Source organism: Corvus kubaryi, unplaced genomic scaffold (genome assembly GCF_017639235.1).
Source record: "Corvus kubaryi isolate FWS band 111438036 unplaced genomic scaffold, C.kubaryi_AGA036_p1.0 72, whole genome shotgun sequence".
Lineage (NCBI taxonomy): Eukaryota > Metazoa > Chordata > Aves > Passeriformes > Corvidae > Corvus > Corvus kubaryi.
This window is the reverse complement of record NW_024582060.1, coordinates 1,012,557-1,030,396: the sequence shown is the minus strand read 5'-3', so window position 1 is coordinate 1,030,396 and position 17,840 is coordinate 1,012,557. Positions and strand designations below refer to the sequence as shown.

The following is a 17,840-nucleotide window of genomic DNA, read 5'->3' as shown; positions in this document are numbered from 1 at the left end:
GGAGGGAGGGAGGCGGCGCCGCGGCCGCGCCGCCGCACCGAGAGTGGAGCGGGGGCCGGGGTCGGGGTCATCCCCCTCCCTGCCGGGAACGGGTTCGTGGAGTCGGTCGGGAAAGGGCTCTGGGATCCTCGGGTTCAACCCGTGACCAGCCACCACCATGTTAGCTGGACATGGCAGAGCCATGTCCACTCTTTCCGAAACACCCCAGGGACGGTGACTCCACCGGCTCCCTGGGCAGCCCATTCCTGTGTCTAATCACCCTTTCTGTGAAGAACTTCTTCCTAATGTGCAAGCTAAGCCTTCAGCTGGCGCAATTTAAGACTGTGCTCTCGTTCCTGATACAAGCCAGGATGCCATTGGCCTGCTTGCCCACCTGGGCACACTGGCTCATGGTCAGCCAGTTGTTGGCCAACACTCCCAGGTCCTTTTCCAGCGGGCTTTCCAACCACTCTGTCCCCAGCCCGTAGCACTACATGGGATCGTTGTGGCCAAAGAACGGCAGGGGTTGGCAAAGAAGGGAGTTTCCAGCCCCCAGCGATGGCCTCTGTGTTGTTTCTTAGCTCTATTTAAATGACAGTTGAAATCTATTTTTTTTTGCATTGGAAGAGATGATTGGGAGGGGCCCTCATCCATGTCTGTAAGTATCAAAGCGGGGTGCCAAGACGATGGAGCCAGACTCCTCTCGGTGATGCCAAGCAATAGGACAAGAGGCAATGGGCAGACACTGATGCACAGGAAATTTCACCTGAATGTGAGGAAGAACTTCTTTACTTCTCAAGTGACTGTGCACTGGGACAGAATGTCCAGAGAGGGTGTGGAATGTCCCTTTATGGAGACACTCCAGAACCATCTGGATGCAATCCTGTGCCATGTGCTCCGGGATGTTCCTGCTCTAGCAGGGACGTGGGTCCAGATGACCCACTGTGGTCCTTTCCAGCCTGACCCAGCTTGTGATTCTGTGGTGTGGACATCCCCCGTGTCCAGGGCAGCTGGAGGAGGGGGAAGAGGCCCTGCTGGATGGAGTTCCGTGCTCGGGACTGACCTGTCTGCTCCGGGCATGGCACTGGGTGGGGAGGCCACAGCTGGTACAAGCCCAGAAGGATGACGAAAACCAGACAGTGTTCCCAGGGCTGATGTCGCAGGAGGCATCTGGGAAGCCTGGCTCAGGGGACAGGGCCCAAACGCCTGTGTCTGGTGTAGAGGCACAGAGGGGGAGCACCAAAGAGAACAAGAACTGGCCCTGTTAAGGAATGGGAAGTGTTGGCAGAGCAGCAGGAAAACCTATGTGACGTGGAGGTTTCGCCTCCCAAAATAGTGTCCTTGGGGAAAATGGTGGAAACCCTACACTTGCATGTTTTACCAGTCAAAACACGAAGGGAACACTACTCTGTTAGAGGACAATCTTAGCAATTGCCAGGGAGAATAACTGGATGATTTGGAGAGCCTGTCTGTAATTTGTGTGGCTCTATGTACTTTAGTGCTTTGCTGAGCCATGCTCCAATCAACACACTTGTCCCCACACCCAGAAATTTTAGCTCAAACCCGTGAGTGTGAATGAGATAATTAATGGAAGCAAAATTATCCCTATAAATTAATATTTGAGTTATTTTGATCCCTAATGCCCACAAACAATAAATACATCCCGCCCTTTCCTTAAAACTCTGTTTATAAAAGTATGATTCCCTGTTGTCTGCTTTAAAGTATGTCCCATCTCACACATTCATTAAAGTTTTTGTTGTTGTGAAGGGAGCAAGGTAGTGACTGAACATTACAGTTGCACTCTTACACGTACTTATGGTTGCTCTCATCAATCAAAATGTGTTTTGACAGCCATTGGGGAGCAGCACGGGGAGCAGCAGCTGCAGTGGCTGCTCCAGCTCCACCCTGTGCCTGTCAGATGAAGTATTTCCTGCCCTGTCTTTCAGGATTTGCTCTGTAAAATGGCGCTAATGATTTTCAAATATTTTGAGTCTCATTGACGAAAAATATATGTAAAAACGGCATATCATTTTCATCTGTCATTTCCTGTCACCATAACTTAATGTGTATGCAGCCAATTAAGAGGGAAAATGAGGTAGGAATACTGATTCAGTGAATATTAAATGAAAGGAATTTCGGTAGTTTATTCTGGTTCAGGAGCCTGGAAATCAAAAAGCAAAGCTGTGCTCTGCAATACAGCGAAACACATTTTCAAAAACAGTGTTATGTACAGCCTGGGCATTTACAGATGGTTCCTAGAAAATGTAGTAGTAATAAAATGTTCATTGCCATAATTCCCTCGGAATGTGTTTGTCCTATATAGACAGCCCTGTGATTTGTGGAAGTTGGCAGGTCATTACACGTTAACTCTGTTGTTCCCAAGCAAGAGAAAACAAATTTGCCTGTGGCAAATGAAACTGAGACTGGCCAGAATCATCACAGTGAATTGCAGAGAGCTGCCACTCTAAAAGCTGGTCTAGATGTTTCCTCAGCCCAAGAAGATGCTGAGCACTTCTGCAGTTCCTTGAGGCTGTGCACAAGACAGGGTTACAATTTGCTCCAGCACTGGGTCTACCCCGCATCTTTTAGGTTTTTTCCCCTGAAAGGCAGCGTTGTCCTTGCATGGTAATGCCTCATCCTGCCCATCCCGCGTGATCTCAACGCTCTGGGAGTCTTGTGAAGGGCTGACACAGCGATATGGCACTCTAGGAAGAGCCATAAGACAAATGATGATTCAGAATAAAACTGCCTTAGGGTAAGGAAGAGCCTGGACCTTTTTTGTTTTCAGGATGTGTGTTATTGCTGCAAGCCTTTAAACTGCTTCACCTCTGTTGGCAAACATACCTGAGCAGCTCCCTTCTGAATTCCCCAGGACAGCTGCCACATGTGACAGCGCCAACGGGGAAGGGGCCTGGGGAAGGTGGTGCAGTCTCCCTGCCTCCCAGCGAAGATCAGAGTCTTCCTCTCCTCCCAAATCACCAAGGGCCTGACCCTCACCACACTCCCAGGCATGCTGCTGAAGACTGGTGCCCACTGCACCCACCCCAGTCCAAACAGCTGGAACTGTTGCTGGTACTGGGGTCTGGGGGGAACATCAGAGCCAGCTTGCACTGGGTGGGTAACATGGAGAGGTACCTGGGACGCTTAGGGCAGGTGTCCAACTGAGTGTCACAGGGCGGTATTTAGTAGTTCTTTTTATGGCTGCTGCATGTTATCAACGCTCACAGGGAGAACTCCTGACCCTGTTTGCTCCCCCTTTCTTTCTATCTTCAAGGAAATGCTGTCATGTAGGTCATACCTTTTGAATTCTAATTAAAAAAAAATAGATTTCAACTGTCGTTTAAACAGAACTAAGAAACAAGGGAGTATAGTATCATCTGCAGGTCCTGCAGGAGAAGACTGATGGAAGGAACACATGAGCATGCTGAGATCATTGTATCATACTGGGGGGCTCATTATTATTTAGGGATTTACAACTGCTGATCATGATTCTTTTTGTCCTTTCTGGCACACATTCTGTTGGGCATGGAAATCTAATCTTTTCTCATCTTCGAGCTGGTTATATTTAGACTTCAGGGCTGGTATGCTCAGGATGTGGCCCAGTCCCGAAGCCTGGAGCTGGGACAGGCTACCCACTCAACAGTCTCTGCATCCATAAGCCCGTGCACACAGGGTACTGGTGCCAGGGAGTCAGAATACGGCCAGGATACACATCCACACCGAGGAGACGGGATGCATCTCTGGGTCCCAGGGATTAGACATAGCCACAGTCTGCCTGTGAGAAGTGGATCTGATGGTGTGTTTACATCTTCTGTTTGTCCTATGACAGCTCCTTCAGAGCCTGCCCTTCAGTGAACTTGACTTCATAGAGTATCTGCTAGAAACTATTTAACCTGAAATGTAGTTAAACAAAAGCTAAATGAAAGTTAATGACCATATAAGCTGCTGATTCTGGAAAAGCCTTGTGACAGACACTTGAGAAATGCCCTGAAGTCACTGGAAGGCATTTCTCCTTGGGATGTTCTGTGGCTGTGTCAGCAGATGAAAATACTGTCTATATCTCCATAGCCACAGGTGATTAGGAATTGCTCCCACAGTGTAATTTAAACCTACTAGGCTTCTCCCTGGATGGGGTCAAGTGAGCAGAGAGAGACTCTCACATGTTTGATTTCATATGACTGAACAAGATCTGCTTCATCTGTGCTTCGTTAGGGCTACAAAACTTTGGTCCATACAGAAGGCATACATAACAGCAGTGCTGCATGTCTGCATTCAGTGTGGCTGTTTCCTGAATTGCAAAAGGCAGCAACTGCTCTGTTACATTGAGCTCTAAGCAGGCACAGACTTTTTGGGGACAAAGAATGGGAGCTTCCAACTGAGTCAAATGGCCTGAAGTTCAGCAGTGTTTAAAGATTCATTTAAATTTTCTCACAACCCTGCCACCTTCTTTTTAGCATGATTAAAATCAACTGAAAGTTTCTGTTCTGGGATCAGCTATTGCTTAGCTTACCTGGCAGCAGAGCATACTAAGGCCTCATTCATTCCCACTCTTAGGCAGTACTTGCCAGTTGGAAAATGATGACAGATTTGCATCCTCTTCTGCTCCATTTAGGAGCCCTCGTTCACTGATTTGCAGTAACAGTATATTTGCATAATGCCTTTAAGCCCAAAGCATTTTAGTTTTACTTGACTTAAGGGTGGCCTTGTCTATCAGCCTTGAAGTGCAGTGACTTCAGGGCTGGAATGTGGCAGCCAGGTACCAGCCCCCGGTGTGTAACAGGGTATTGTGTATCTCCTCCATATGAAACCACAAGCAGAATCTGAGCAGGCAGAAACCAGGCTGAGCTCCCTAAGCCTTACTTTAGCTACAAGATCTTCAATACCCATAAATAAACAAGCCCTGAGCTGACCTCTCTTCTGCAGCACAGTCCTTCCTCCGGCATTGTGCCAGAGTAATGCTTTGCTGCTCCAGACCCTCCGAGGCTCCTGCTGAGCCCCCCAGCAACCACCTCCGACCCTGCAAGGTGCTGCTGAGCCTCTTTGTGCCCAACTGAGTGTCCCCCCTCCAGTGTGGATACAGCTGTCTGCCTGCCAGAGTTAATGAGCAGAGAACCTAGGCCTTCCATTAAACTTTTTTCAGCCGTATTTCTCAAAAGAGCCTTACAGGAAAAGGTCTCCTGCTCCTTATTTTATACAGAAGGAGGCTGGAGGCTAAAATGCAAAGAAATTAAGTAACTATTTGAAAATTACAAAGCAGATTATTGGCAGAGCTGAGAATTAAGCTTAGCTCCCAGCCCCATACCCCTCTCTATCACTTGGTGCATCAAACAAGGCACAACAAACAAGGCACCGCTTTTTAACTTCCGCAGGAAAGAAGCAGTTCTGCTGCAGCTTTCTGTTTGACTTCCTCTGGATTTGCATCGAACCAATCTGGCTGTGTTCTCATTTCATACTTACTACCACCCTATGGAGGTTCTTTCATGTGTGAGCGCCATTGAAATTAAGTTTGAAGGTAGAATTCAGTGGGATCAAATTTTTGCTTACAAAATTCCCAGAAAATCTAAAATACTGAAATCTGGGTCTTGTGAAAAAAAGGGGGAGGAAAGAAATCTAATGGTCACTTCTCTCCTATGGCTATAAGGTCCCAGTCCAATAGGAACTGCTGGCTCCAACCAGGCTGCCAGAGGTCTGGAATGCTGGGACAAAAGGCCAAAAAACATCTTTTTTCCATCCAGACAACATTTTAGGTGGAGAAAGAAGGACATATCCAGGGACACCCAGATGAATAGCAGCCCTAACAATGCCAACTGTTCCGCTCCCAAAGTTGTTTACACCTACAAAATTAATTGTGGTGCCAAACCGCAAGGAGAGTTGTGACTCCCAGAAATGTGTGGTCTTTATCAGAAAGGCCAGATGAAGTAATTTTGAACTATTAGACACATTAACAATGCCTGAGGGTGTCATACACAAATAGCTGACACCTTCAAGCACTGATGCAATAAGGATGGGCAAGAACATGAGGTGAGGGTGGTGGGAGGAAAGGTCTTTTTCAGATGTATCCAAGGTACAGGGAATTTTATTACACGGCTAGAAACAGAGAATCCCAGGAGTGAACAGCTCACACATTTGATCCAATCTTGGGCTCAGTCCAGCTCCCACTGAAGTTTAATGGGAGTTGGATCAGGCCACTGCACTCACATTTTTTCCATGCATGGAAAACTATTTCCGTTACTTTGAATTACAATACCACTGGCTTTGGATTTTATATAATAAAGTAAATCTAGGCCACTGTTTATATTCCAAAAAACTACATTCTGGGATGCCAGCAAATATATTGCCTGTTGGATTAAAAAAAAAAAAACAAAAAACCTGGACACATTGGTTTAAAAAAACAACAGCTCCTAATTATTAAGCATAATTTCTCTTCCTTGTGCTTTTCTGGAGTCCTCAAATATTTGAAGTATGGAAGGTACATATAAATTCTTCTCTGGTGGTTGAAATGGTGGAATCTGTAAAACTGCAATGTTTTATAAGAAACAGAGGTTTAATATAAAAATAATCTTCATGACTGGCTCATTGCTTATTGGCATATTCTGAGCATTTTAAAATTTACAGGGAAAAAAAAACCCCAACACCCTTGCAATGTCAGTAACAAAGGGGATGTATACTAGCAAAGCCTTATATTTTGGGAATTGGCTTCTCTTGATTGTTCTGACTGCAAATGAACTCTGCAGATGCTGAGAGGTACAGGAAATGTCTTGTCCTAGAAACAGCATTTGCTCCCTGCTTTAGGAATTGGATTGTACTAAAATCCCAACGTGGTAAGACTGATTAGCAGACTTTGGTAATGTCTTCTGCCCTGGTACAGTTTTATTACAGTCTTTTATTACCAAGGAAAAACATAGAAAAGATTTCCATTGGTGAACATACACCCACACTCTGGGAGCACACGTTCCTGTGGTTAACTTACGCCGGGGAAGAGCACGGCCCCTGCCCTCTGAAACACAGAGCGGCAAAATAAAAGGACCTCACCGAAAGAATGAAACAGAAACACACAGGTACACAAGCAACAGAGGGAAAGAAATGCCATTGGGGGGCATTTAATGTTAAAGAGAAACTATACAACTGGGCTGGTGGTGAAGAGGATTTAACAGAGCTGAACAAGGTGACCACCTGCATCCACTTCAGAGAGGAGAACCGGCAGCAGGATGAGGAGTGCTTACGCAGTCATGTGCGTGTGTGTGTGTGCAGTGCTTCTTTCCACTGACAAAATATACTCTGCAAACATCCCTGGCACCAGCAGCTTTTCCTCTGTAGTGAAAACTTAAGTTTCAGCACGGGATTAAAAGGAAAAGAAAAAAAAAAATCGCTCACACAGAGAGCCATGTGGTTTGAGCTGGGCAGATTTCCCTCGGCCCAGGCGGTATGGAAGAGCGGGGTGCTGGCTTCAGGAGCACTCCCAGGCTGTGCACTGGTCAGCCACAGGTTGAACCTTCCTTCCTCACAACAGCAGGCTGCGAACTTTCCTCTACCCCACTGTGGTCTGGGGAGCATCCAGGAATGGTTTACAAGACTGCGGATTTTAAGCCATACCCTTGCAGCCTTAGCTAACCTTCCCTCTAATGAGACAAAGCCCTTTAGAGGGACCGAGAATCAGTTCTGAATTCCCCAGTGCAGGATATGAAATTTGAATAACTAGGACTCACCCATGTCTGGCTGTAATTTGCAATGTGCAGTTAACTATTGCAAAATGCTGAGATTTACTGATCAGAAAGAAGAAAGAACCCACTCGTCACCTTCTCACTGGCTTGCTTTCTGTAATGAAATAGCACGTGCTGGTGTGCTCTGCCAGCACCTCCTCAGCTTCCTCACGCTGACTGAAACATCCAAGGGGAGATGCACCCAAAGACAGATTCCCCAGCAGAACTGAAGGAATGCCAAATTAGCTGGCCTGATGGGGGAAATTTCAAAACCAAGATGTCTCTTAAATAAGCTTCTTTAATTATTATCATCATCTGTTTATTTATACAAATATAAAATATATTTATATAGATTTATATAATATAGATTTGTCGCTTTGGTGGCTCCTTTCATTTACAGACATACTGGTCAACGATCTCTGTGCACTTTTTACACTTGACATAACAGCACCAGTGGAACTTGCAGTGGCAGCGCTCCACCTGCACGCTCTTGAACTGGTCGTAGCCCCGGCCGCAGCACATCAGCTCGCAGCCATCCATGCCCTCCGAGGTCTTGTTGCACAGCCGGCCCTGGGTGCCCAGGGAGCCGGTGGTCTCATTGCGGAGGCAATAGTCCGGGCTGGGGTCCACGTAGACCAGGTCCTCCTGGGTGGGCATGTTGAAGCGGTTGTTCACCAGCTCCAGCTTGCCCTTGCGGCTGATCCTCATGGCCGCGGCGCTGTCGTACTTCTCCTTCAGCAGGTCGCCCACCTTGCGGAAGTCAGCCAGCTGCAGCCAGCAGGTCTTGAGGCTGCACGAGCCCGACACGCCGTGGCACTTGCAGGCCACGTCTGCCAGCTTGTACACGGCCTGTGGGGAAAGAAATGCAATCAGGCAGAGCTGTGTTTATTCCTGCTGCACTGGCAGCTGGCTTAATTACAATGAATTCATCGCGCTTTCAGAACCGCTTTGATTATCCCGCAATTTCTGTTGTTTCGCCCTTCAGAAGAGACAAAGGTCTTCTCCTCCCCCTGTTGCGACTGCTGTGCTCCTGTTCCCTAAATATTTCTATTTCTGGTCACGCTGCCTGCAAACACGACTTCCTCACCCCACCTTCTTTCCCTCTGGCACATTTCTGGATTGACAGCAGGGTCAAGAGCAGGAGAAAAAGAGAAGTCCTCTTTGCGTGAACTCCGGAAATTCCCCACCTCACAGACCACCACGGTGTGGCATGTTTTTTCCATTCAGTGCTGCAGAACCAGCCCATTTCCTACCACCCGCACCAGGAACCGACGCTATCGTTACAGGGACACATCTGCATCCTTTGGAAATAAATCCACGGACCCACACCCTTTCCCTTCCTCTCTCCCGAGAGGAGCTCGTCCAGGGGCAGTGTCCAGAGAGAGGCAGGCAGGGCTGGTGGTGCACAGGACGGACACACCTCCCTGGAAGGGAGCTCGAGGTGCTCACCAGGCATCCCTGGGCAGCGCAGGGCTGAGCCAGGAGCCCTCACTGCGTTCCTGCGCCATCTCGTGCCCGGCTCCCTCCACTAGCAGGGCTGTCGCCAGGCAGAAGAGCCAGGATTTCAGCAGCACACGCGAGCTTTCCGTGCTGTCTGTTCCCAGACACTTTCAGCCACGTTTTCGGGAGCCTGTGGGGGCTGCAGATGCATCATACCCCTGGAAATCCGGCATCAGAGTTAGCAAAGAGTCTTGAAATTCAGGGCAGTGAGTGTAAAACCCTCATCAGAGCGAGCACAGGATGTGAAGGGGAACGGTGTTTACTCTCCTCCTCCCCACACCAGCTGGGAGGCCAGAGAAGTACTGAGAAATAAAAACCAAGGAAAATCAACTGAAATGCAGGTTGGGTTTGTTCTTCTCATTCATTTTAGAGATGGGTACAAAAGCACAACGCTGTGTGAGATCCTGACAGCTCTCAGCCACTGACAGAGCTTGCAAAGCAAGAATTGGGCATCCCCTCACCATCAGAGCTGCTCCATGTTACAGCAGCTTGATCCCCCATCCCTTGGCTCCTCATTCTCTCCCCATCAGGCTCACATCTGCTCTCCTGAGACCATCCTGCATCCTGCAGTGCTTCTGCCAGATCCCGCATGCCAAGCAGAGATGTTTGGCATCAGCTGCCAAATTACCACCAGCTGTATCTGGTGGGGGAGAGGAAGGAACATGAGAACAAAACAGGGTGCTCTGAAAGAGATGTCGATGTGTCTTCCAGCCAGGTTTTCTGCTGAAAAAAAAGCAGCCAAGCACAGAGGTTTCTTTTCTGCCTCACTCACTGACGCAGAAGAAAGCTTCCCGGCTCTCTGCTTTCACGTGCCAAGGCGATTAAGGCAATTGAGCATACTGCAAGCAAAACCTTCTGCCTACAACAACGTTCTGGACCAGCAGGGAGAGGTCAGAGTTCTCCTACAGCAACTGGTTGCTCCTTGCCTAACTAAAGTCTAGTGCTTTTGACAGCTAGTGAAGATTCAATTTGGCTTAATGGCTAAATCACATGGAGGCCAATCCAGCTCCTGAGAAAGTCAATGGAGTGAGTCCTTGAAACAGAAAAGCTTTAGTTCTGCTCCTCAGAGCTCAATTTACGGAGGCAATCCCTGACGGAGCAATGTAACAGCTACAAGCTGGGAGTTAAGCACTTGTCTTGGATCAAACTACAGCTGCAGAGGACCAACCACACCGTTACTTTAGGATTCCTGCTGTACTATGACCAGACAGGCTACAGCTGAATTTCCTGAGCCCCAGACACTTACTACATCCTCACTGCACTGCCAGCCTGCTTGTTATAAGCCTGTGTTAGCACTTTTTGGTTATGGTTCTGTCAAATCCCAGGCCACTCATGCCTCCCTTGCCCTTGCACGTGGTTTTATAAAGTATTATGATTCTTCCTAATCCTGGGCTTTGTTCCTTTAGAAAAACACTGCAACTCAATCCCCTTCAGTTAATGTCATGGGAATGAGTTCACTCTGACTTGGCTTTAGGCAACTGATGCTCAAAACATCTGTTGTTTCGCCCATGTGGGCAGTAGCTGTTCTGGGGAAGGCCAGTGCTACCGGTTATCACAGGTGAGCACGGCGCTACTGAGCCCCCACAGCTCCCACCACCCATGTCCCATGGAGGCAACCACAGCTTCTGCTGCTGAATTGCTCTCCCACTGTCCCCCTTCCCTGCCCAGATGAGGAGAAAGCAGAGGAAATTGGAGAATTCCTCTCCGACCAGGCTCAGGTCAAGGCAAAGAATAACAGACCCCACATGCAGTTCTGAGGGCAGGATCTGATCGATGGCCATGCCACTTAAACAGGTTGAAAATGCCTCTAATGGAAAGGCTTAAAGCCCCTTCCCATAAGCCCAAGTTCTCTTCCAATTCTTTTTGTGCAAGAATGGGAACAGGAAGAGAATTAATGGGTAATTCCTACGTGGTCAATTAGCCAGACCCCCTTGCAGGCTCTTCTGGCAGTGGCTGGAGTGACTGATGACTGAGGGCTGCCATTTGCTGACTGGGTAAACAGCGTGGAAGGACTGACTGCCAGACTCCGCCAGACAGAGCGACAGATAAGGAGTGGGGGTAAGCAAGAGAGGGTAATGGAGACCAGCTGGAAGAGAAAGACAGATGGAAGGAAAGGAGGTATTGAGATAACAGCCAAAGACAAACAAACAAGAGCAATAAAGCCAGAAGCCACCACCACAAGGACTCCGATGTGGAGTGAAGGGGTGATGGGGCCAGCACTGCCTGAAAGATAAAAGACCTCTGATCCCCTCCTGTCCCCGCCCAGCTCCTTCTGAGAACCACGGAGAGAAGGGACAATCTCTCTCCTGCCACCAGAGCCCCTCAGGACTCAAGGAGAACTTTCTCACCCATAGGAAACTGAGTGAAGGGACATGCCAAAAATCTGCCTACAAATCAGGAGGTATCAGCTGAAACCCTGGCTGTGACAGCAGGGCAGGGCTGTAGTGGGATGGCAGCTGGTGGCCACTCTGCAGTGCTCACTGCTGGGTCTCCAGCAGTCCTTTCTTTCAGCATAAACTTCTGGGAATGTGGAGTTACATACGCACCTTCCTACTTACAAAAGCAGTATCTGAGAGGTTTAGGGATGCAGGACTAGACAGGACCTCCTGGGTTATTAACTATGATCTCTTGCTATTGTGGGCACTGCTTCAAGTAACATTTTCCCTAAATGCATAGGATGCCCTTTTAAAAGCAATTACATTTTCAGCCACCATTATTCTGATTGCTATTCCAACAATAAAATATCTTTTTCTGATTTCCAGCATATGTGTATTTACTTTATGCCCATTTGCTATTGTGCCAAATTGGCTTTTTGCTTAAAAAGTACTTTTCCTTCCCTGTTATTTCTCCCACGAACACAGACATCAGTCATATCCTCTCTCCACTTTCACTTTACTAGGTTAAATATGGCAAGCTGTTCTAGCCCACTTTCTTTCGAAAAGATTCCTATCCCTTGGGTCAGCCCTAACAAGGCTTTTCTAGTCTGAGGTCATTTTACTTGGGAATATGAGAACATACAATACTTTGGGGCCTCACGAGAGCTTAGTACAATGGCATTAGTATTCCCCATGTTGTATAAAAAGACTTATGTCTCGTATGTTACAGGATATGTACCACCTTCCAAGCCACATTACATCTGCAGTCATTTGCAGCCGACTGCTGCGACCAGTTCTTTCCTACTCTTTTCCTAATGACTGAAGAGGTATTTCATACAAGGCCTCAGATGATGGGCTTAATGTTGTTTTACTGAGTGTCATTAGCTGCTGTACAAAATTCAGATTCTCCTCTGTAGTCATAATACCTGCCACCTTTGCATCAGCAGCAGAGTTCATCAGCCCGTTCCTAATGCTTGTGTTGAGGCTGAGAAACAAAAATACTAAGGGCAAGTCCTTGATGAGCTCTGCTAATCAAGCTCTATTAAAATCAAGCTCCATTCTTTTACACAACTTACTGACGTCTTTCCTTGAACCAGTTTCTTGTCCATCTCACAGCTACTGCGATTTTCATTGTATTTCCCAGTTTGACCAAGAATTTCCCATGTGGGCAATACCTCAAATGTTTCACTGAAGTTCATATAAATGAGATCAATCAGATCTAGCCTGCTTTGAGAAAATCGGTGATGTTCTAAATGATTGTATGATCAACTTTTGGAAGATTCTTCTCAAATTATTTCCTATTTTCCTCTGAGATATCCAATGCCCCCTGTTCCAACTCGACGCCCCAGGCAAAGCACTCACTCAGGGTACCAAAACTTCTCTGCTTTAGACTCAGCCCCATCCTCATTGGCTGTCTCCTTTCTTCCAACCTCCTCCAATTTGCAAAGTTTAAAAAACTTTTGCTGCTTATTTTACTAGCCTTTGCAAGGTGTGACTCAGCATGATTTTTACTGTTCTCACCTCCTCTTTACACTTCTTGACCTCTAAGACAGAACTTTTCACTATTTATTTGCTCTCTTTTTTTTCTCCTCCATTCTTAGTAGGCTCTTGGTCTATTCCTCACAGCTTCTCTGTGGCAGTTATTAATTCAGTGAGGCCTGGATATTCTTCCTACAACCTTCTTTCTCTTGTTGGCATGCAGAGTTGTAATGGCTTTAGCATCTTTTGACTTGAAAGACTTCAGACCTCCTCCACATCCAGTTCCTCGGCTGAGCTTATTTATTAACCAGCTCCCTTAGTTTATCAGAGTTTGTGGTTTGGGTTTTTTTTTAATCCACAAGCTTAATTACACACTGGTTTATACTTCCATTTAATTTAGTCCAATCTAAAACGACTTGTGTTCATCTAATCTGTGTTACTGAGTTCACCTCAGACCAGGGGCTGTACTCTGTCTCTGGACCCCTCAAGGCAGTAAGACTGGCTGCTGGAGTCTCATGTTCACTCCTTGCTTTCGGCAGGGTATTTATTTGTAGTAATCCAAGTTCATGCTCCAGATATGTAGCATGTTCAGAGCAAGTAATGCAGAAAAGAATGTCACATTCAGGCTACTACTCCACCACACAACCCCCATTTCTAATTAAATGCAGAGCCTCATCCAAGCCAAAAACAACCCCAATCCCAAACCAAAACTCACTGAGTTACACAGCTTTCAAGTCCAGGTTTTCACCTACTGCAAATCTACCCCGATTTGATTTTGCAAAAGAACCATGAAGTACTTGCAATGCTTCCACCTAACACATTGATTTCACAACCAAAAAAATAGAACAAATCATCTTTGGTGGCAAAATGAATCTGGAATTACATGCAGAAAAGACAGACATCCAAGGGCAAAGGGAAAGATGATTCAGTAACAATCAGAAGTAAGAAAGGGCAGAAAATTGATAAGGAAACTAAGGATATTAGTTAAGTATGTGCAGAAGAGCAAGACTAAGTACATTTAATGGGATTTTTTAAACATGTATTAGAAATAAAATTAACCTTTGAAAAGCTTACTTCTAGGGAAGAATGATAAAAATTTAAAACACCCTGGGGGAAATGCACAAATGTTCAAGCTAGTATTCCTGTCCTGCTTTTGGAAAGAGGCAGGATTACACAGCTGCACTGCATGTGAATGATGCTACACCCTTCCAGGCTATTAATCACAGACAGAGGAATTGTGTGAAAAGCTGAAGTGCATACACTGAATGCATACAAAAGGGGTATGGGAAAATTGGAAAGGGACAGGAAAATTATTTGATGGCTGATGAGAACCTCTGAAAGTGAGTGAGTCTTCAGCGCTCAATCTAGTTTGTCAAGAAAGAATGGTGAATAAATTACAGTAGATAAATACTTGTATACCAAGGAAATTCTGATTACTAAGAGGGTTTTGGATTTAGCTGTAAAAGTCAGAAAAAGAACTGATTGGAAGCTGGTGCCAGATAAATTCAAATGATCATTAGGTTCAGAGTTGAAACAGTGATTAATGCTGGTAGCACACTACAAAGGGAAGTGATGGACTCTCCATCCCTAGGGGTCCTCAGATCAAAACTGTGAATCTTCTCAGAAAATGTTTCTCACCTAAATGCAAACTATTTATGGTGCCCAGTACCACAGTAACTGAGCAAGGCCTTGGTTTCAGAGAGAGCGAGGCTCCTGGCCTTATATTCCCAAAAATCTAAATTATGGTAGTAGAAGAGAACGCTACATGCCAAAAGGTTCTTCTTTTCACCACCAGCCTGTCACTTCCAGAACTCTGGGAAGCTGATTTCTTAGACATAAAACCTTAAAAATGGGCCATAACAGCACCTAGTTTAATTGGAAAGGGTGTGGATGTCTGCATATGTCTGCCATACAGTGTCTCAACAGACCCCAAAATTCACTGGCTTTAGCTGGCAGTGGAAGCCTGACAGTAAAACCGGAATACTGTCAATACTGTCTGTAATATTCACAAAAACGCAGAACATGTGACTGTACACTTTTACTGGGGCATCACTGGACTATCCCCCATCAAACCTCCAAGTAATGTGATATCCAGCTACCTCCAGCCTTCTGACTCCCCCTCTGTGAAAAAGGAAAGGGTCAGCACTCCTCTTACCCTGCGGCCAGCCTCGTTGTTCTGCAGGTTCATCAGCATGCGAGCCTGCTCCTCCGAACCTCTCACGTAGTTCTTCTCCCTCTCCTTGGCATCCACGAACTCCTTGGCGAAGCGGTATCCGTACTCCACGTTGTCCCCGCAGCCGCCCCACAGCCAGTCTCGGGGCAAGTCCTTGGGCCGGGCGGTGCGGCTGCAGCCGCAGCTGGACAGCTCTCCCTCCCGGCACGCGCGGCTGATGGCGTTCACCACGCCGGCCGCGCTCACAGCGTAGGTGAAGGCGGTCTCTCGGCTACCTGCAGGGAGGGTGACAGCAAATTAACCCCACGCAGAGCTCGCTTGGTGCGCGACACGCGGCCAGGAGCGCGCAAACAGCTACAGACAGCGGGGCATGGTGTGCTCTGGGAAGCTGCACAGGATTCACTGGAACGAAGGAACGCGACGGCCAAGTGCAAGGGCTCCATCCCTGCTCCAGAGGCAGGGACTGCTCAGCCTCTTTCCCCATCACTTATCCTTTCATTCTAATCTGGAGGGAACTCTCAGCCAGCAAGAGGGCTGTTCACTTGCTGAAAATACAGCTGCTGACTTTGCCACTGCATTTGCCAATAATCATTAAGAACAAGTAATGAGGTTGGGTCTGTGCAAAAGGAGCACTCTGGTTAAGCCAATTATTATTCTGGAATGGCTTTCATTTAATTGGGACATGCAGTCTTTATGGGCTCCTCTTCATTGAACTTATTTTGGTTTACATAAGGTCAGCTGAAAATTATTTGTAGACGAAGTGAAGGAAACTCATTTTTACAATACAGCACCAAGACAGAGGCTCTTCCACTGCCTGCAGAACCACAGCACCGGAGAAGCAAAACTCCCATGTAGACCATAATAAATGAAAAGACTTTCCACTAGCAGGTTTACTAGAGACTGCCCTGCTTGGCATGTATGCCCTACACAGCTCAGCAGCTGAGCCAAGCAGCTGGATCAGGTCTCCAGCTCTGTATTCCTGGCAGGGATGCAGCCCCAGCGTGACCAGGGCACCAGCACAGCCAGAGCACTGCACGAGGCCAAGCACTGGGAGTGCTGAGTGTCTGCAGAGGGTGAGAGCGACAAGGAGGCAATCCACACCTGCACTCTCACCACATGTCTAATAAATAGCTAAACCAACACCTTCTGAGCCATTGTGCTCATCACCAAGCTTCCAGGTGATAAAGAGAACAACTGCCAAAGCGTCATTAGAATAAGCAATCTAATTGTGAAAGGCTACTCACACCAAACCCCAGCAAGATGCTCTCAAGCGAATTTTAATGACTTCAAAGGGCAGATCCTCAAAGCATGGTTTATCACCAGCTCAGGAGGGTCTCGGTGCCAGCTCCCTCAGCAGGGCTGAGCTGATGCATTTGGTGTGCTCTTGTTCCAATTTGCACGTGCTGACAATCTCTAATTAATAGCAACTCATCACCAGCTTAGTGGTAATGACCCAAGACAAAGGTGAGGCTGTAAATGGCACCCACCTTGCAGAACAACTTTTCATTTTTTATCCTAAATGAGAGATGAACACCAAGGGTTTCTGCTCTGGAACACAGCTGATAAAATGCTACAGGACACATAATACAGAAGGGAGGTCCTTACTCGCAGGTCATTAGAAGAGAACTATCCTCACCAAACCTCCCTGGTCCAAGAGATACAGAGGAGTGACTCCTAGTTAAGGCAACTCAGCTGAAACTGGCCCATAAGGGACCCAAAATCAAGCTTTTACTCATCTGGTTTGTTTTGCATGTTATGGGTATTTTAAGATAACAGTCCAATATGCAGTTTTGCCCCTACTTGTATGGAGAAAGCCCTGAGGACACACCAATCATCCTTTTAAGAAAAGCATTCCCCTGTCTATAGGGATTAAAATACATGCAAGGAAAGGACCTCACACTGTGACAGCTCATAAAACAGCCTGCATGACTCCAGGTGCTTAGCATCCTTACAGCCTGACTGAGATCCCTGAAAAGACACTGGGATTTACACTTTTACTGTCCATATTTTAACCATCTCCACCTGTCAGATGCAGAAGCACAACTCAGCGCGCAGCCCCCGCCTCTGCACGCGTTGTTCAGGCTGCTGAGGACGGCGCTGGGAGAACCTGGAACAAGTCACATCAGGGTCAGGGGTTTGTCTTTCCCCACCTTGCTGCCCACAAAGCAAATACTTGGAAAACCACTTGGGTTTTTGCTCGTCCTCTCCAAGTTCCCTCCAGTTCTGCACCTCCGTGCTGTGGTCCCGAAGGACTGGGTTAGGGTTAGGTCATTCCCCGTTCCGCCCTCTCCCACATCTCTGCCGGGGCGCGGGAGCGGCTCTGCCCGCCGGCGGGAGCTCCGCGGAGCTCTGCTGCCCTCCTGTGCCCGCGGCCACCGGCGGGGATGCGACCTGGCAGCACCCAGGCAAGGCTCGGCTCCCACGGCACGCCTCTCTGCGGCTGCTCGAGGAGGAAAGGCGAGAAGAACGGACCCCGCTGGGCAGACTGACACGAAAGCGCGTCGCTTTAACTTTTTTAATGAAAAAAGTTTTCGTTTCAACTCGTTGTTTTGAAAAGCGTTACCCTGAAGTTTGCCGATCTCAAAGAAAAACAAGGAAAAAGTATTTCTCTTTGTTCCCTGCTTTTATGACTAT

The 17,840-nt window shown here is 47.3% G+C and overlaps 1 protein-coding gene across 1 annotated transcript in view; it reads right to left on the bottom strand.

Moving 5' to 3' along the window:
• Positions 1-7,049: 7,049 nt before the first annotated feature.
• WNT5B (Wnt family member 5B) overlaps positions 7,050-17,840 on the bottom strand; it is a 15,086-nt gene continuing 4,295 nt past the window's right edge. The window contains exons 3-4 of the mRNA XM_042050310.1: positions 15,189-15,481; positions 7,050-8,528 (exon numbers count right to left, since the gene is read on the bottom strand). Coding sequence (XP_041906244.1) covers positions 8,070-8,528; positions 15,189-15,481 — 752 coding nt within the window. The 3' untranslated portion in view covers positions 7,050-8,069. The remainder of the gene's footprint in view (positions 8,529-15,188; positions 15,482-17,840) is intronic.